This window comes from Syngnathus floridae, chromosome 5 (assembly GCF_059516105.1).
Source record: "Syngnathus floridae isolate MCC-2025c chromosome 5, RoL_Sflo_1.0, whole genome shotgun sequence".
Lineage (NCBI taxonomy): Eukaryota > Metazoa > Chordata > Actinopteri > Syngnathiformes > Syngnathidae > Syngnathus > Syngnathus floridae.
Window position 1 is genome coordinate 7,590,808 of NC_142417.1, and position 20,298 is coordinate 7,611,105.

At 41.8% G+C, this 20,298-nt stretch overlaps 1 protein-coding gene across 3 annotated transcripts; it reads right to left on the reverse strand.

The window, feature by feature from the left end:
* Positions 1 to 394: 394 nt before the first annotated feature.
* Positions 395 to 20,111, reverse strand: trim36 (tripartite motif containing 36). 3 transcript variants are annotated; one of them, XM_088377279.1, is made up of 14 exons: positions 19,975 to 20,111; positions 19,690 to 19,802; positions 16,232 to 16,466; positions 10,616 to 10,962; positions 10,261 to 10,407; positions 9,413 to 9,508; positions 8,637 to 8,774; positions 8,081 to 8,196; positions 7,676 to 7,797; positions 5,043 to 5,160; positions 4,773 to 4,975; positions 3,101 to 3,284; positions 2,615 to 2,728; positions 395 to 2,259 (listed from the first exon to the last, which is right to left on the reverse strand). In XM_088377279.1, the coding sequence occupies exons 1-14, from the start codon at positions 19,985 to 19,987 to the stop codon at positions 1,899 to 1,901; spliced, it is 2,307 nt and encodes a 768-aa protein (XP_088233405.1). In that variant the 5' UTR covers positions 19,988 to 20,111; the 3' UTR covers positions 395 to 1,898. The 3 variants fall into 3 exon arrangements, with proteins under 3 accessions (XP_088233405.1, XP_088233406.1, XP_088233407.1); XM_088377280.1 differs by lacking the exons at positions 19,690 to 19,802; positions 19,975 to 20,111 and adding an exon at positions 17,391 to 17,632; XM_088377281.1 differs by lacking the exons at positions 19,690 to 19,802; positions 19,975 to 20,111 and adding an exon at positions 16,881 to 17,105.
* Positions 20,112 to 20,298: the final 187 nt, after the last annotated feature.

The following is a 20,298-nucleotide window of genomic DNA, read 5'->3' on the forward strand; positions in this document are numbered from 1 at the left end:
AAAAATTAGACAAATTTAACATTATTGTTAACTACCAACAGTGCAAATTAGTCTCAGTCTAAGCAAAGCTAGCTATTTTTCCACTGAATTATTATTGCACTCATTTAGGTACATACAAGTGTTAGTGACATGCGGCATGCTAGCTTTAATTTGTATTAGCTTGCCTGCAATTTTGGTTATAAATTTGACTTGATTTGATTTTACACCCAAAAACAAAAACAGGGAAAACAAAGACATTCAGCTGTTGTTTACATTCCGCCAGTGAAAGCTGCCCTGTCAGTCTTTAAATGCATAGAGATTTTAGTTTTTTTGGATCAAGTTTGCAACTGTTGTGGAATTGAAATAAAATGGAAAAATGCTTTTCTTCATGATGTAAGACTGGAGAGTTCAAATGTAAGAAGCTTGATTCTATTTATTTGTAATGAACCAATAATACATACATGTACATAAGATTAAAAGGGAATTACGTTGAAATAGGACTTTACAGTAGTCAGAACAGATTACAACACACTTGCACAGAAAACAACCCTGCTCTAGAGTGATATGAAAGTGGACGTTTCCAGTGTACAGTTTATAGTTATAATTATAACCACACAATATTAATATGTATATAAAACCTGACATCAAAAGAGAAGGCATGTTGAAGGCGAACACACTGAACGCGATTTAAACAAAATGGTGGATCTGCAAATATTTACCAAAAAAAAAAAAATCCAGGCTTGACAGCAAGGAGGTAGGTCATATTTAAGCAAAGCACCAATGGTACCAGAAGACCCTTCTGAAATAAAAACTAACCATTAAGTGTCCGTGTTGCTACCAAATATCTAATTTCCCAAACGTAAATTGCCCTTGAGTGAGTGTAAACTGTGATCGCAACTTTGAATAAAGTCAACGGTGCGTTTCAAAGGCTGCTTGGTTGCACCAGATTTTCCTTTATGTGTGAAGGCGGAAACAGGCTGGATGGGTATATCGTGTTCACATTCTGACAAAAGTGAGTGATACCCATATGCAACGTGAAGGACACACATGTGCTAGGTAGTGATACAGTGTTGGAAGAAAGAGGAAAAAAAACAAAAAAACAAGTGCAAAAAGTGTTTTCAGTGATGGGGGTGGAAAAAAAAAAAAAAGTCAAGTGTTATAAATTGAACCCGAGTGCATGTTTCAAAACAATTGTGCAACTATATCAGAGAATTGATGAGCAAACAAATGAACCGGAAGGCACGGAGGAGCTAGCACTAAAAGATTCGCTACGAAGGCTTTCACCCATCAGGTCCACTAAGAAAAAAAGATTCAGCTGCTACACAACAGTCAATCATGTGATCAATTATTACACGTCAAGAGCAGGTTCCCTCCAAATAAACATACCGTATATAAATTAAACATTAAGAACACAACCGACAACCCAAATAAAAAAGTTTACTCACAGGCCCATATTTGGGAAATCCTGCTCTGGAGTCAGATGAGTTAAGCATTTGTTAAATCCAAAATACTTAAAACGGCTGCTGACTAAGCAGCTAAATTGAACAATTAAAAAAACAAACTTTGGTACAATATTACACATCTCATTGCTTCGTACGACGAACGATAATAAAATCGTGTCATATTAGTGTTGATCAGATCAATTAGACAAACCAAGACCGCTGATCTAAGCCACCTCAACGGGCCTGGAGAACTCTAGAATCAGACTCTAGAGTCTGTATCATATTAGTGTTGTCATAACATACCAGCTCAGGTTTCACAGTTGGATGTTTCACAGTCGATCAAATTTGACGGGAAAAAAAAAAAACTATTTGGACCAAAGACCCTGATTGAAGCCGCCTCAACCTTCCTACCACATACCATGCTAAAGTACACTTGCCAAAAGGTGCAAATAGAGAGCTGACCACGGCCAGTCGCCCTCAGAAGGTGAGCCTCTTGGCGGTGACAAACTCCTCCAGCTGGACCTTGCCGCCACCCATGAGGCCGAACGCCGGGTACATGATCCCCGAGCAGTCCACTTGCCTCTCGTAGAGGCAGCGCATGCTGTCGGCGTCGTAGAAGTACACGCGGCTGGCGTCGTAATCCAGGCACACGCCCAGGCGCTGCGGCATGGGCAGCGTGCGGTCGCCCGAGGAGGTGGCGGCAGTGGCAGATGAAGACGAGGGCGACGCCTTGGGGATAAAGAGCTTGCCCATGCCCACGGTGAGGAGGGTGAAGGGCTGCGAGAGCTCGTAGCAAGCGTCCTCGCTGCCGCTGTCGTGGCCGCTGTCGTGGTCGTACCTAGATGAGAGATGGTTGTTTGACACTTTTCAAAGGTGCTGCTGTTTTGGTTAGCACAATTCACTATCCAAATATTTTTGTTTGCAATTGTTGCATTCCAATTCATTGATGACACCCACGTTGTTTACTTTAAAAAACTATGGAAATAAATCTTATTTTAGTCATGTGAATATGGGTCTTAAGAAACATTGTTTTAAAAGTAATTGCACAGTAAAGAAAAATATTACAGGTGTCTGGAATTTAAGCTCTTTAAAACTTGATACTGCTTTTAACATCACAGGCTTAGTTTGGAGCTTCACCGGTAAGGTTGTGTTGTGTTGCAGAAGCTTGACCGTGCAGCACGACTGGAAAGTACCTTGGGCTGCTGGTGTCCCTCGGGTTGTGAAACCATTCCAGCAGCTTTGTGTCCGAGGCCACGCCTACTTTAACCAAGTAGGACTGCGGCTCTACTTTGAAGGCCCAGTAGTGTCTGCAAAACATCAAACATTTGAAATATTAACCAGAGTTAGTACACATTCAACCGCTTGAATAGAATTAAAAATAATGAAACAGTTTTTGCCACACTATCAATTGAATGCTGTTCCGTTACCTACTTTGTCCATCTGATGGCAGTATAAGACAGATAGCAGCAGTATACTGTTCAATGAAATCCCATTGAGGTCAAGATGAGACAGATTGCAAAAAATAAATGAGCAGAATGACTGCTTTCATCTTCACTCATCTCAAGATACTACTGTATTCTTATTCGTTAAGAATGAAAACACTAAAATTCATTTTTCAAAAGGGTTTGTGTCCTCGCCACCACCATAATAAACAACAAACCGTGTGTGCTGTAACGTACCTTCCCTGAGAGATGCCCGTGTCGCCAATAATGTAGTCCAGGCTGACGTAGCTGCCCGTCTGCACGCGGTCGGCAGCGAGCAGGAAGGCCACGCCGGCCACGCTCTCCACTGCATCCCGCCGCTTGTTGAGCACCAGGCGCTCCATGCAGAAGCCACACTTGTCATTGAACAGGAAGTCGAAGGCTGTGCGTAGAGAGTAGGGCTGTCACTATCCAATATTTTTAGGATCAATTCTTCTGAATAATCCAAAAAAATTTGAATGAAAGAATTGATTGTTCAAAATACTTAAAATTTGGATACACTTCTACTATCGGAAAATTAGCTATTGAATGTTGTGCTTTTAAATTGCATTATTTTGAATGGCTGTTTTATGCCAAAACAAAATGTTTTCTATTTCCAAAATCCCCATCCAACCCTAGTAAGAGATTTTTGTGATCCTCTCCAATGCTGAGCCTTCACTATGTGTACATGCCAAAAGTGGACACATGAGGGCGCTGGAATACAAAAGACTCACTACTCCCTCAAGAAATGTAATCACCATGTGTAGCTAACTCCTCATTTGGATGGAATTAATTAGCTTCTATAAATAGTTAGTAGGCCAACATGACATCATGCCATAATGTTCGCTCAACCTTTTGCATGGAAGGGCAATATGGGGTCTACTCCAGGGAGGACACGCTCATTTATGGGCCTGGGAAGTCCTTAGAACAACTGGGGCATAATAATTCTAACGTCTGCCTGCACACCACAGCAGAGCTACATTTATAATGACATGAATTGAAGTTGACGTCTACCTGACGACAGTGTCAAGGGAATAGCGCAGGCAAAATTTGGCTCCTCCCCCAACATACAACGATCCTAGTCTCTCGAGTCCAAGATTCTGACTCTGCGTGTGTTCTCTGGCTTCAAATTCCTCATTAGTGATGCACATTGAATCCTTCAACAGAGCACAGGAATGAAGATGTCCCAATCACAACACGTGTCCAAAATAAAATCCAAGCCAAGTGACTGTCCCAAATTGTGTTGGGTGGAAAGCACTCTCAGCCAGAAAAGCTAGTGAACAACTTTTTGTGAACAAAGGACTGATCAGGATTGTTTGCGGCTGGCATTTGAGTCCATCTGTTTGCACTGTTTGACAAGAAGAAGCATAGAAGGGAAGCTGTAGTCTTCCACATTACCATCTCACACTAGCTGCCGACTAAACAATTCACCCGCTCTGGTTAGAATAGTGTGAAAGACAGGCAAAAGAAAAAAAAAAAAAAGCATCACCATGGTGATTTGTCAAAACATCATTGTGCTTCATTGCCTCTATTGTGCGCCTCAGAATTGAAAACCAAAACAGCAAAGCATCTGTCATCTTTTAATCTGTCTCTAAACACAAAAACGAGGATTATCTATTCTTTTACTTATTGCTCTGGCCAAAATCACCAGGCAAGTCACTAATCCTATGCATAATCACATTTGGAGATTTCAATTAATCATCTGCAAACACCATTCCCAGGAAGCTCTCCAGAACACTCAAAAAAACCTGTATTACAATGCAGATTATAAATCATGTAAACAATGCCGGGAAGTAACAAAGTACATCAGTACTTCTGTCCATACATCTATTGGAGTACTTTTGTCAACTATGTGATAAAAGCAATAATGCCAACTGATGTTCCTTCTTACCAGGTGCAGGGGGTGTATGGAAGGTGACCTCAGGGCTATAAGGGCTGAACACCGAGTTCCGGCAGGTGCGCACCCTGAATGCGTACACGCTGTCGGGGTCCAGGCCGCACACTGTGGTGCTGGGACCGTGCAGGTGCTCCATCGCTTGCCAGGCGCCATCCTCAATATCCTCTTGGGACAGCGAGCGCCTTGGGTCACCCAATCTGAAATCAGGAAATGTTTACCTGGATGTACTTTTCTGCTGATGACATCACTGCATTCAGTGCCTACTTGCGGTACTCTAGCACGTGCTGGTCTGTGGGTTGGTGGTCGTCAGACAGCCTCCAGAAGATGGTGGCCTCATTATAGACTCGGCTCTTGGACAGGTCAATCATGGGGGGGTCCGGAACTGAATGAGGGTGGAAGCAAATCTCGATATTAAAGGGAGGGGATCTTTAAATGAAGTCTTTTGTGGGTGGATCTACATTGCGAGTGTAAGTGCCCAATTCCCATTTAAGAACTGTCAAATCTTATTTCAGTAAGCATCAAAGGACCAAAACATTTTTTCCATTTGTTATAGCATTAAAATAGGTACACCATATAATGTCATGGGGAGCACTTGAGCCAATGGAACAGAAGGTTATTAGTTTCTCCCAAAAAGTTTAACACTTTGGGCCTGAGAGCTTCCACTTAACATGTGGCCTTTACGGTGTAACAATACATAGATGTGAAAGTCTAAGTGATTGACAAATGTCATGAGAAGTGGATCTCATTGATTCACTAAGACGGATCTATTAAAGCCTTTAATCCTGCTCAGCGATGTACTTTGCTCTACTGCGTGAACTGAAGCAAATGTATGCGCATACGTGAATCATCTTGCATAACGCAGACCAACAAAACAATCTATTATTGACCACTACTACTACTACTACTACTTTGATGGAAGAAATTCAAACACAAACAATGCCTTTTAATTATTTCCCATGTTTGTCGCCAGTTTGCAACAAAATTGGGGCAGTGGGCCATCAGACATTTAGACCGGTAGCAGACGGAGTGCAGCATTGCCAAGTTTTACTGCAGGGGGTTCGGATTTCTCTCCTTCCCGTCATCCTTTGTTCCTGCTGCATACAGGAAATCGACTCATTTTTCACTATTGAGCCAGTATTTCCTTAAGTTGGTGTCTTTACAAGAGACATGTTGGTGATATGAAATACATAAAATTAAATAAAGAATATTAATGAAGAAAAATTGAATTCAGTTAATGTTCTTTAGTTTCCTAGCTTGCCATGTTATGATTTGATTCGCAAGCCCACTGTTGACTACCCAAGTAGCATTCCTCAGTTACTGTAAATGAAATTCAACTAACATCCTTCACTTAGATGGCGAACAAGTTAACAGTTGACCTCCGTATACTAACCAACCAAGTTGCATTATAGCTCAGTTTTTGTTCGGCTGCCATACTAATGAGAGTAAACCCCTTGACAGAGTAACGCAAGTTGATTACAATGTGTTTAGTAGCAATACAACGCAAGCACTTGAGCGTCAGCCGTGCTCACAGACGTCGGCGTTGACAGTGAAGGAATAATGCAGACTGTTTCAGCATTGCTGACATAGCAAACACAGCTGAGGTCCCCCTTGGCACGCCGCCATTCTCCTTTTGAGTGGCCCCAAGTCAACAGCTGATAACTACCACCGACAGCAAGCAGACTGACAGGTAGATTCCAAAATTTTCAGTTGGTTTCAAACTCCACTTTCACTCAATCTCAATTATATACTATAAACTGCAAAAGCTAAGCTATCTAAAAAGCTAGTTGAATGCAACAAACATTGCAAGACTGTTAGTAATAAAAACACTCAGTGGACCGAATTAAAGAACAAAGCGGGCCGAATGTGGCCCCCAGCCAGATCTTTTCCACCACTTGTTTTTTTATGCGCCTTCCATTTGAGTTTCCTGTGAGGGCTAATGGTGCTCTTAGCAAAGGAAATGCAGCTCTGCACTGCACTAATTTGATTGAAGCGTTGGCAGTTGATGAGCCATTAAAGTATCTTCTGGCCAAGCATTTAAACCCTAAAAACAGTGTCCATGTGTATTCATGTTCCACAAAAAGCAAGTGTGTCATTTTGTGGTTTTGGGGTAAAAAGCATTCTTCACATCAAGAAGTTTATTTTGGTAACTTTAAGGGCAGGTCTCTTGTGCCGTAATGGAAGCTGGATCAGTGTCACAAGGAGGACTCTTAAAGATCTCAAGCCATCTCTTTGTACTCCAGACAATTTGTTTTCCCATGGCCACTCATTTTGGTCAGAAGCCTTCCTCTTCACAACATGAAACCACTGGCAAGTGTAATTACCTCAATTTGTATGCACTTTTGTTCAGTGCGAATCTGCTGACCCCATTTGAACTCTAACTTAAAGAGTACCACGTAAACAGGCACCTAAGAAAAAGTCTCTCAGATATGGATATTTAACACACCAGGTGTGGAGGGTACGTAAAGATAAAGAGGAAAGGTTAATCAAATTGGTCATTTGTTAGCCAGTCACTTAATCAATGAGCTTGTGAACTGAAGAAAGTTACTGAATGGCAATCGGTCGGATCAATTACTCGATGCGGCTCTAATGTGCCAAAGGTTAGACTATTCCGCTAATGATTTGTTCCTCTTGTCAACATAGCAGCATTGATTGCAATTACATAAAAGCCATTGTAGGGCAGCAATTGTATTGACTTTCTCCACACTGCTCCTTCCGTAATCGTTGGGACGATGACATCAGCTAGGTATGAAAAGAACGTGGTGAGAAGGTTGTTAACCAACGATCAGGTCTCAATATTGATCCGGCATTGATCCCTGTGTCTCATTCAGACTCTTGATATCTGCAGATGTCTGCGCTTCACTCCAGCGAACCATGTTGTGTGTGTCATGTGACGTTACCTCCGCCGAAGCACAACTCTTTGAGGAGGGTCTCTTCTCTTGACGTGTCCAGCACAAACTCATCAAAACAGGAGTCAGCTGATGGGTGGAAAGTCCTTAGAGACTCTGTGGCTTTCTGGATTCTGTACACACACACACAATCTTAAACTGATTTGTATTTGAGGCATTTTTTTTTCTTTCATAAGCAAGGATTAGGAATAGTGCTAGAGTGAGAGTGGACAGTATCATGATCCCATGAGTGCAAAGGTTCTGTTCTTATCCAAAGCCGCTAATGGAGCTCAATTAACCAGCTTAAGGTTGCTTACTGCATTTGAGAACTTGCCTGCACGTGGCTTGGCATGTTGATGTTCTGCAGCCTCACAAACAAACAAAGCCTAAGTAACTTAAAGGGTCTTAAATATATACCTGACATGCAGCTGCTTGGCAGTCTGCACAAAGCAAGACTGGTCGGTCTCTTTGAGGACTTCCTGAGCATAGCCCACCAGGCCACTGTTCTCCAGCATGCCCTGGTACTCCTCCATCTGGGAAAATACCGATAAAATCACATTAAAACTCAAAACTAATTTTGTACTGGGAATTTTGTGACGACACAGAATAGAGATGCTAATGATAAATGATTAAAACGAAAAAGAATAAGAAAAAATTTCAATAAAATTCTTCAATTCTAAATTATATTAAAAATGACGATGAAAAAGTACAAATGTAATTTAAAAATTTAAAATAAGTAAGATAGCAATAAAATTTGAATATGCTTTCATTTATGTACATCAACCAGCCATCAAATAGCCATTACAGACAAATAGAACATATTTTCAATTACATTAGCGAGACATTCTCTTGATGTGATTTAATAAAATATAAAGTTCCAACAATCTCAACTGAAAGACTATCAAAAGAAATACTGAAATTGTAAAAAAAAAAACAGAAAAAATAATCTGCAGAAATTCTCACACATATGTACCTGGGATTTGAGCTGTCCCATGCGCCTGCTTCGTGACTGCTCAATGGATTTGAGCATTTCCGATTTTCTCTCCTGCAGGGTCTCAAACAGGCGTTCAAAGTGCTCGTTGGCCTGACGCTCTGCTAGCTGCCCATTTTCCTTTGAGACAAACATGAAAAATCCTCAGTGCTCTCCAGGGATTTTTGATAGTGTCAGCCTGCATTTTATTCCAATTCAAACACATGTTAGGTTTTGCAAGACAACCAAAATACACCCCATCATCCAAACATTAACATGACATCATAAGTCTTGACCAACAAAACAAACCAGGAATATTTAACAGTTGACATTAGTTTTGAGGGAAAACACGTCATCCATCCAGGCTACCATTTTATCTAGATAACAACCAATAATAGATGACGTTTAAAACATTAAGATGTCTTTGAAAAACAGCTGCTCCTCTTTCAAAAAAAAAATGGTGTGACAAGAACACAATTGTAGGCTGGTTTAGAGGAACCCAACCTCCAGTTTCCTTGTTTGTGTGGTTTAACTAATTAACCTGGATGCACTTAACGCATAGTGCAGTCAGATACTGCTGTTCAACTCCACGGACAGGTTTTCAAACAAGTCACACTATGTTCCCTTTAAAGGTGGGATACTTTCCTACCAGGTTGAGTCATTGACCAAAAAAGGAATTCCAATTGACAATAGGAAATGAAAACGAGACGAGTTTCTTTGATCGTGATCATTAGTGAGCCATCTTCCCCGGATGTTGTTGAGAGTTTCAAGTTTTGTACCTCTGTCTGATTGATGAGTTGCTCCAGTCCGGTAATTTGAGCCCTGACTTGGTCCTCTTTGCTGATGAGGTAATGGATACTCTTGGCCAGCTTCTCCTGCGAGAGAACAGATGAAGACACAGCAGATTTTCAGGTGGCCTACATATACACACACACTGACCAGGCAATTGACTAGGGACACCCGCAAACTCCAACGAGGACCATTATCTGCATAGACGTTTTCGTATGGAACACAATGAGATGATACTGCAATTTTTTTTTTGTCGCAGCCACCGAAACCTGAAGCAGGTCCAACCTTAACCGCAGTTTGACAGCACAATGAATAACGCAGTCATGGGGGACAAACGCTTGCATTCAACATTAACACGCCTGCACTCAGCCGATTGAATTTCACACAGACTGTTCCCGGACGACAAGTCGAAACTCATCTTGCGTTCAAAGTGTCATCATTCACAACCCCCACTATATTACAGATTTCTAATTTTAATGCTCTCTCAGTGGGCAAGGAGAGACATTTATTAAAAGACAGGAAAATGGCAAGGCACGAACACAATGAGCACACTTGAACAGGAGCTGCTGTGGGCCACAGCTCACATTGAAACACTCCAATGTAGATTTGCCAACATCACACCAATTTTGGTGTGTTCAAATACTTTTTTTCCAACGTGTGCCCTAATAAGTTGACATGTGCTTAGAAGTGTCTGGGATGGGTTATTCCATGTTAGTGTGTGGCCCACCATCAGCGTTAAACCATTAAACCTGTTCTCCAGGTTCTTCAGTTAATTCTTAGAAGTGACGCTAAGAGCGGGTCATGTGACACGGCACGACGCCTCGCGAAAGTTCCGTACCTTGAGGATCTTGTAGGCGTTGCTCATGGACGTGACCTTGTGGTTGGCGTGGCTGCCTCCGAGCTTGCACAGGTGGCACACGGGCCGTCGGCACGCCTCGCAATACATGTTCACCTTCTCCATCTCGTGCTCGGGACACATCAGCACCTGTGACGTCAGACAGAACATGACTTTGAAAAGCTTTGAAGAGCTAAGTTGAAGTGAAACAGGAACAAGCACCAGACTTCCAAAAAGCATCGAGACACAGTTTCCTGATCCGCGTCTTAAAATAGAAACTGAACTCAGCGCTCAATAAACATCAAAAAGAGAAGTGATTTGTTGCCTTTAGTGGAAACTGATGGTTGGCGGTACTTGCCTTGGGTCTAAAGTTGGTGGTGGGTCCCACGTACTCATGCTGGGCCCTGGGTGTGCCCCAGGGGTGGTGCATCTTGAAGCACTCGTTGCAGTAGCTAGCCTTGCAGTCCATGCAGCTCTTGGTGGCCTCTTGCTGCTGCGGCGGCTTGCAGATGTTGCACATGATGGCGACGGCGGCGCGGGCTGCCTGCCGGTAGCGCTCCACGATGCTCTCCAGAGTGAAGTTGCGGAACAGCATGCTGATACCGCGCTCGCCTAGGTCGATGTCATGCTGGCAGCCCGGACAGGCGATGGTGGTGACCCGAGGTGTCACGGACCCTCGGCGCCAGCCCGGGGATGAGATGGAACCTGGGAGGGTGGAGGGGGGGGATGCGTAGTGAGTGTCATGTAGAGAGAGCGTTGCATTCACAGCCTTGGTCTTTTGTTTGGGATTTTGTCTGAGGCCCTACTTGTGAATACCAAATTTCTTTAAAAAGGTTGTTAACAAAAGACAGCACAGTGGAGGCACTGAAAACTTTACTACAGTATTTGAATTTACTGAGATGCACCAGTACACAAATGCATCTAAAAAATAAAGGCGCACTTCCTAACTGGACTCAAGTAAATCATTAATTAATACATTAATTAGGCTGAAGAACTACATTGAGCATCCACCTGCAAAATGTAACGCAAATGCTACGTCAAAATGTCTTGCATTGTATGATTCTATTTGATTGTGATCACAAATAGGGCCTCAGCATACTCTCCTCACTTTGTGCTTCACAAATCAACGACTATTGACTACTGTTCCGTGGATGCATGTAACAGAAGCACAACACAAGGCATCATATCAGGCAGCTGTCACTCATGGGTCCTGGAGGAGGCGCTATCTTAGGACCACTGTGGCTTGAGATGACAAGCAGTCTTGTGAGGGGAAAGAAAATGGGATCTTTTTGCTTTTTGCAAGTCATTCACCATTCACAACAGTGGCAGACAGTAAGTGTTGATTGTTAAGCTGGACCAAGAGACATTCTGTGTTTGAACATTTAAGACAGCGGAAACGCCAGAAGTGGTCAAATTCGGCGTTCATCAAATTGAGGTCAATTAGCAACTCATAGACCAACAGCATGTTTTGTTTTTTTCCTTTGCTTTTTGTACTTTTGGGTGTGATGCCACTTAAGATTGATTATCCTTGGTAGAATATGCGTGATAGTTATACACAAATTGACAGTTTCCTGTTGATAAAAATTGAGTAGTTTGACTTTTGAGTTTACCAGTGGCTAATGTCTTATAAAACTGTAAAAATTACTTGTACTGTTAGCTTTTACAGTGACGACAAATTTACACTTCTATTATAATTTTTGCTTTTGCAAAGTTTGGCGACAACATAGTGTTTCTATTTCCTGTAAATCAAAACAACGTGAAAGTCAATCAGTGTGACAAAAGTACTGTCTTTCACTGTAATGAATCATTTTTCCAGTTGTCATATTAACACTTACTGTATTTCCACACATACAACACAAGACCTCCTAAAGCAACAGAGCTTTCAAGAGTTTTCTTTTTTTGCCTTCACAATACTGTGCTTGTTACTGATGCAGCAGCATCCTAACAAGTGAGGTGGCGTACACATCACGGCGGACACAAAGCAGTGAGAATGGACTCAAAAACACTGCGTGAACACACTTAAAAGCCAGCAAACTAAAGTGACGACTCAGCAACCACACAAAAAAGGAAAACAAAAAAACACCACATTGACAAGAATATTGCTTCACGTTTTTGGGGAGAAGTGAGGAGTGCTGGATTTATCTCAGTATTTCCGCTTCGTTTCCGAGGACCTGAAAATTCAATCAAACACTCCTCAGGTGAGGAAAAAACATTGTGGAAGGGGGGGGGGGGGAAGGGGGGGTGTTAGGGTGAGGCAGCGACAAATGTGTCAACTACGTCGGGTCTGCATATATGCCGTGCATGTGAGCAAGGGGACGAAGCGTGGCGGTTTGACACCTTTGGGCTAACAGCTGCGAGAGTGGAACCCCTGACCACGACAAAGTCAAGATGAGGATGAGGATGAGCATAACGTGACTTCCATGGCCCGGCCCTGCAGCGACAGTGCGTCTTACTTGAACTATTCGAGAGATGATTTTGATGTTGTCTAACAACGTGGCGGCCAGCAAAAGCCAGGACGGATATAATCGGCTCTGTGTCAAACTGTTGGGAGAATCTTGGAATGTTTTGAACTCCTGTTTCCATACTAACATCTCATTGAAGCTCAACTTCTCATGTCTGATGTAATGGTTTTCAGACAGTAAATTTCACTACACACAAAAAGTTAGGGACAGCAATCAAAGAAAAAAAAAAGCCTGGTCAGATATAATTTCTTCCAAGAATGCTCACTTGCATCCAAAGCGCAATTAAATATTGGCAGCGCTGACAAATAACCGCTTACTCATCTTCTGTTTTCTTTTGCTTGGCTTGCAGTGACAATTCTAAACGATTAGCAGCCGCTTTGTGTATTTAATGCCACGAGGAGACGATAAGTAGAGCGAGCAGGGGGCCCCGGAGCCACTGCTGTCAAGAAGAGCAAGAATGTGGGCGAGCCCAAACGGTGTTGGGGAGTTTGAGTTGGAGATTCTCTGTTTCAACACAAACCTGCGATCGTCGCCTGACATTTTTTACATCATTCATTTTGATGGAGAAAATAGCAAGATAGATAAAATTGTGACTATTAAAATCCATTCATTTAGTTTTCCTTGAGTACCCGATCTGTTAACTAACCTAATCGTATTTAGCTGCAGAGAAGACAGAAATGGCTTCTTGTTCAACTTGCTTGGCAGTTGTCAACCACTCTGTAATCCAATACTGCCACCTCCATAACTGGAGTGAAATATTAGCAGCCGTGACTAATGACTTTTCAGTCAAATTTACGAGCTTGGCATTTTTTCCCCCAATGTCATTTAATGGACGTATTTCTTGTGCTGGATTGTTCCCTGATATATATTTATCGTATCTCTTTTGCTATGCACAAGTGAGTGCAACAGTTACTACAAACTAAGTGACAAAAAATGACAAAAAAAAACCTAATCTGTTTAGCTACTTCGTAGAGTTAATTTGCATTTGGTAGCGATGACAAAGCTAAAATGAAAAAATAAAATAAAAAGGGGTGAGGACTAGCGGAAAAGTAGCACTCAAGCTAGGGTTTTACAAAGAGGGTCCCACTGGCGACACTGTACTCACTACTACAGTAACTCAAGAGCCGGAGGCCGCGTCTACCTCGACTTCCGAGCGACCTTCGCACTGAGGCTGCAAGCAATCAACAAAAAAAGAGGTGACAATAAAATATGAAACAAAGGCATGAATGTGAGATCATGTCATCATGAGAACAGTCAGTGATAAGCAAGTGGTTAATTAAAATAAAAAATAAAAACATGAGTGTCATGTAGCTTGGAGTGGAATATAGTTATAGATGATTGAACACAGTGGGTAAGCATAGTAACAGTGCGTATTCACAGTGCCATTTTGTCCACATTTGGCCGAAGTTACAGATTTATCCGAGAAGGGAATACATTTATTTTGAAATGGCAGCACACCAAAACGCCAATCCAACCTGATTGAGCTTGAGCAGGATTGGCAAGGGAAATCGGCAAAACCGCCCAGCCCATAGGTGTGCCAGGCTTTTGGCATCATATTACAAGAAAAAAAAAAAAGGGGGCGGGGGAATTGTCATTATGGGGTGTCGTGGGTGAGGAATTTTGAGGAAATAAATTAATCTAGCTCTAACATAAAATGTGGAAAAAAATACAACCCTGTGAATACTTTTCAGATGCACGATATAGACTCACAGGACACTTCAATAGGTACACCTGACTGGGATATCATCAGAAGGTGCGGGTGCACCTAATGAAGTGTCTACTGACTGCATGTTGAACAAGTGCATGCAAAAAACAGAATTCACTTCAATACAATATAATGCATTACATCAGTGCTGTTAATATCATGATTTAAAATAGCGTCTCGAGCTTCAGTGGATGGAAAAGGGCATTGGATGTCAGCTAGGACATGCGTTTTACAAAGGAAGCCACAAAAAAGTTGAGTAATGAACTCAACTTCAAGAAGAAAAATTGATTAATCGCCAAGTCTTTGTTTGGTATGCCGTGCGACAAGTAGCATTAGTTTATGCAGGACGCCACAGTAGTGCCTGTCCCAGTTGCACACTGATAATAAAATAAACAGCCAGCAGGTCCTCTTCTATTCTTTTCCTTGTAATCCCTCATTCATTCCTTACAGGGGCAGCCTGCATCACCATGGTAACCGACCATCCGAGTGAGCGGCGGCGGCCGGCATGTTTTTTCGGCGAAGTAATGAGCTCGTAAGTTGTGGCTTTTCAACAACAAGATGCTCTGTGCGTTTTTGTAATCATCTTATTAAAACGTACGCAATGCGGATATTCATAATCCTGCGTAGAATGTTTACAGCCTGCAAACGCTGTAGCTGAGCGCACTTGGTCATAGTTAACATATTGGGGAGTTGTCCTAGTACAGAGGGGCTTTCAGCCTGCCCTCAAATTTGCTTATTCAAAAGTGGAGGCTTTGGTTTCCTGTGTCAACTCAAGACATGCTGGATATAATAAACTCATTCAGCTTGCCTTGGAGTGTCGGGGTGGGGAATGTTCGCAAAGAGACAGGTTTGGGTTGCTTTTCTTTTTTTTTCTGCCCAGAACCTCTCTGTTGCATAGCAACCACTTGTAGCTTGGTCTGCTAATTAAAATATGCCACTAAGGCAAGTGGAGATTGCGTAGCAGAAAAATACAGCCGGGAGAGCAAGGATCACACCCCCCCCCCCCCAAAAAAAAAAAAATCCAGGGGAGCATCTGCCGTGTGTGTTTATTTGGTCAATTCTTGCCACGCAAAGCCGCTGCAATGACGAGTCTTAAAAAGCAGGTCTCGAATCAGAGAGACTTTGCTGTTTTAAGAGGGGGGGGGAAAGGCAACTATTGTGCATCTCTGGAAATAATTTCAAAACTTAAGCAGGGAGCCAGAAACTGTTGCGACAAGTTCAGAATGTTTAAATCTTCGTTCACGCATCAGTCTTTGCTGATTGTACTGGGTTTTTTATTTGACACTCCCCCTCACTTAAAACCAGACAGTCGTGCCAATTCAGGCTTAAGCCTATCAAAACTCAGACATACTGTAACTCATAAAAGTGACTCCTACTTGGAAAAAAAAGAGACAGGATTAGCACAAGAAAGGCGTGTGTACCACATTGTCATCAAATCATTTGTGTTCATTAAAGTAGGACAAGGAGGAGGAGGGAGGCACAATAACGCCTGGCCCACTTTAAGCTTGGCCCTTTGTCTTGATCCTTGTCAACTGGAACCTCAAAACTCCAAAACTTGGGAATTTCATCCACATTGTTGATCCAAGCTGTTACTTTGCATGACTACTTTTGAATAAAAACGAGAATCGTGATGCAAATATGCAATACCCAATCACCTTTGCATTCCGTCTTTAAAGTTAAGACAGAGTTTATCTCAATTTTCACAATTACATGACATTGCCTGTATAGTTAATAAAACGGACTAATAAAAGTAACCTCGCTGGATACATCACAGCTGTCTCATAAGTCTCGTCTCATACTGACTGACCTGATCGTACGAGCTTGTCCAGCCTCTCCATGGAGGGCGATGGCACGCGGGACCTGGGGCTGCCCGGCATTGAGCACTCGGAGCCACCGTCCAAGGAGTCGTCATAGTTGAGCATGAGCAGCTCCCGGACGCATTTGTGGCAAATGCTGTGCTGGCATGGGAGGATGAGCGGGTGTGTGAAGAGCTCCTTGCAGATGGGGCAGATCAGCTCACGCTCAATATTCTTGATGGGAACCTGCGGGTGGCAGAGCCATTAGCCATCATTTAGTAATTCAATGTCCACCACATTGCACTGAGTTATAACTTTTTGACCAAATTTTATTTCATCCAGCTTCGCAATTTTTCCCCTCATGCTAAACATCCGTTAAGTTTGGAAACGCCTTCAAATTCAAATGGTCACAAACAAATTGGGGTCAAATCAATTAAGCAATTAACTATTGGTAATGCACAGCTGTGAGCTGAAAGTAATACCAGGTCATGAAGGTCAACCGCATCACATAAAATGTGCAAAACTACTATGCGGGCAAAATGTACCTACTTTATCAAAAGTTATAAAGACACCTTCTCTGTCAACCACATGACAACATAAGTCTGATTTTTAAAAAAAAACTAAATCTGCACAACTACTATGAGAGCAAAATGTACCTACTTTAAGAATCTAAATTATAAAAACCCATTCTGTTATCAACATTTTTGTAACCCAAATAATTCCGTCAAGTTTTTTTTTTTTTTAAATCCCATTTTGAAAAGTAGTATTCTGTCACATAGGTGTGACCAAATTGGCAAGCACAAGGACACTTGTCGTGCCAGTGCGACAATTAATAGTCTGCAGTCTCTTGGCTTTAGCGTGGTTCTCACACATTATATAAGGAAGGATTAAGTACACTAGCTAAATATAGACTTAAAAACGCGTAGACGTGCGTGTTGCTCACGTTTGCGACGCGCAAGGCTATTGTAACGACATAAAGACAATCGCAGAAATAAGGCACAAAAATGATTTTTAAAAAACGCCAAAATGTTTCAAAGTTATAAAAGAAAGCTCTCAAAGAAGTGACAAATCGAAAAATTTGTTTTGACTTTGCGAGTATTGTAGAACACACATGACAATTGTGACGTATCGTCTCGCCAAATGCATCAAACTTTTGCCCAAGTGACTTACCGCGTGTGCGCTACTTCGCCGCATCTCTGCAGTCATGACGAAGGGGGGATTTCACTTCCCACAATAAATTAGAGAATAAAACGATTTTCTTTCGTGTCCCAACACAAACGGCTTTTGTTTGGATCGCAGCTGAAGCAGAGTACAAAAAAGCCGTGTGAACTTTTCGTGACGCGGCGGAAAGAGTCGAGCCGGTGAATTAGCAGAAGTACCCGACGCTTACTGCGGCAGTAAAGGCAGCACGCGGTGGGGAGGGAGGGGGCGTGAGAAGAAAGAACGGGAGGGGGGGGGGAGATCTCTATGGGAACCACAGTTGCTTTCAAGAGCATCTCGTAAACTTAATCACCTAGCGCATAAATCTAACAGTCGCATTTTTGTACTGTCAAACGAACACGGTTTGGTGTAGAAAATGGACTTCGTCGGCTCTTAAAGTTAAATAACATGACAAGTTAATTGACACCATGATTGACCGTGTTTTAATTGAGTGCTAATGGCTAATGCTAACACTTTATACTATAATTATAGTATAAACACTTAAGTGTCCCGTGACCTATAAAGTTTATAGGTATACCGGCAAATTGGATCAGTACAAGAACTGCACAAAATTAGTTAAATGCAAAAGTGTTTTTTTTTTTACTCTCAGTAGAGTTTTTTTACTCTCAGGGAAATCAAGGTATATTGTTTATTATTGTGATTCAAGTTTCCACAATTACTTTAGCGTTACGTTTTATTTTTGTATTTCAATATTAAGTACTTCACAATTTATTTATTTATTGCATTTATAGACGACTTATGCCTTAAAATACCGCTTGTACAACATTGTATGGCTTGTGAGGGCCTAGTTTGACCCTAGCACAGATTTTCTGCAGTATTATGTCGAATACGAATTTTCTGATTGTTTCAGTCATCACACTAAAAGGTAAATATATCTTCTTCTTATTCACCATGCAGGCTCTCGGTTACCGGGTTCCCTGCCTGACTTACTGTATAGCTGCTGCCAAGGGTGCCACATACACAAGAAAAGTGTGCACCCTGCCTGCAGCACTGTGGAACTACTGGACTAACACACAAGTCCAAACACACTCTCGGCTCATTGCAACACAACAAAAGGCCAATACAACAAAGTGCTGCTCGACAATTGATCTTTAAATAGATCAGTATGAACATCAATATCCAAGATGGTAATGTTTTAGATTTTACAAGAATACATGCACTGGTCTATTTTAGGCGACTCAGTGTAAAGTACACATCTGATAAGAATAAAATACTAACCATATAAAATACCCAGTAACCATATAAATCAAAATGTAATATTGTCATGCCATCATATGGGGTCAAGGATAACAATGTTGCTCATGCACCAGTCGCTTTATTACCATGAGCTGTATGTATTAAAGCACATGGCCATATGGTATGGACATAACTAATAAGGCCTTTCGTTACCTTTTAATTATGTTACTTGACTTTTATTCCTAATATTTAACTTTCAAAGTCAACTTAACGGTGGCATCATAAAGGTTGTGATCAGGACATGAACTCAGTGAAAGCAGACTCATCTCATGTAACAGTTATTTTGTGTTGTGTTTACATCATATTGTGCAATAAATGCTTTTTTTTGCTGATGAAGATAAATTTTTCTAGATGGTTAGCATTATTTTGTGTTTTGCAAACGAGAGTGTATGCTCAATTGCCATAACTAAATAAAAAAGGTTATGTAAAAAAAATTATACAGAATCAGATGGTGATTGAAAAAATGTCATTTCTACTTTGGCAAATGTCATTTTTAGAACTTAAGTTTTAAAAATGTAAAAGTACTGTACTTTTTGGTAAGGATTTGATGTGCACAACAGTATTTGGGTTCCCTTTTATTACAGGGTAGGTCAAAAAATTCGGAACAGCTCCCAATGCGATGCGGTACAGCTCGACCCACCCACCTATAATAAACCTATTATCGCTAAATGAAAAATGACTCTTGTAGAGCTAGAATGTTTTCATGCATCGCTTGTATTGGAGCGCATTGGTGTAGCCACAAAGTGATCCGTTATCATATTGTACATGTACATGACGAATTATTTTGTTCAATAGCGTACAGTGAGAATGACAGCAGCCTTTCTGCATTAAAGAGTAATGACTAGAAAATGGCAATAAATCTCATTCAAAATGACGTAAACACTCAAAGGTGAGGCCCGTTGTGCATACTGTATCATATTAAAACGACCGTAAATCATATTTCTGAAACCGTCAGGCTTCCACCCGGCATGACGCGGCGCCGCCTGCGCTCATCGCCGGCGGTAAAACTCACCTCGCCGCGCTCGATGCGCTCCACGATGCTGGCGAACTCCGTCATGTCCTCTGAGTCCGACATGGCTGCAGAATGACTGGGATGAGATGATGAAGAGGATGCAAGCGCGGGAGCTGTGTTAAATATTCCACACACACATGGCCAACAGCTGTGGTTCAGATCAACATGAGAGCCATCCCATCCACCTCCCTCCCTCCCTGTGTGTTTGCGTGCATGCGCAGAGCACCGGAAAACAATTTTCATCTTTTATATGCAGTATATTTCTAGATGTACATTGCTTCTCACCTCCTCCTTGCATGTTAACCGCACCCCTGAGCGATGTCTCCTGTCACACAGAGCCCCTTTGAGAGAGAATGAATGAATGGCTCCATTCATCAATACACTTATCATTTAAATTATTAATATTTTTTTGGAATATGATTGGCAGCATGGAAGAACAAAGAGGACAATGGTATTCTTCTGTTTGGTGCAATCACACCTTGCTAGTTACCTGCTCTGTATTATGGAAATTCATTATGTAGTAATTTATTGATTGTACTCATGCGACCGAATTGATCCACATAATGGGCCAATCTATATATTGATTTCCATACGCCATCGACATATTGA

Bases quoted from the DNA above. Each gene is read 5' to 3' on its own strand.
- trim36 (XM_088377279.1), bottom strand. The intron at 10,408-10,615 runs GCAAGTACCGCC...CTGACGTCACAG, and splicing joins CCACCAACTTTAGACCCAAG to GTGCTGATGTGTCCCGAGCA. The intron at 3,285-4,772 runs GTAAGAAGGAAC...CTCTACGCACAG, and splicing joins CCATACACCCCCTGCACCTG to CCTTCGACTTCCTGTTCAAT.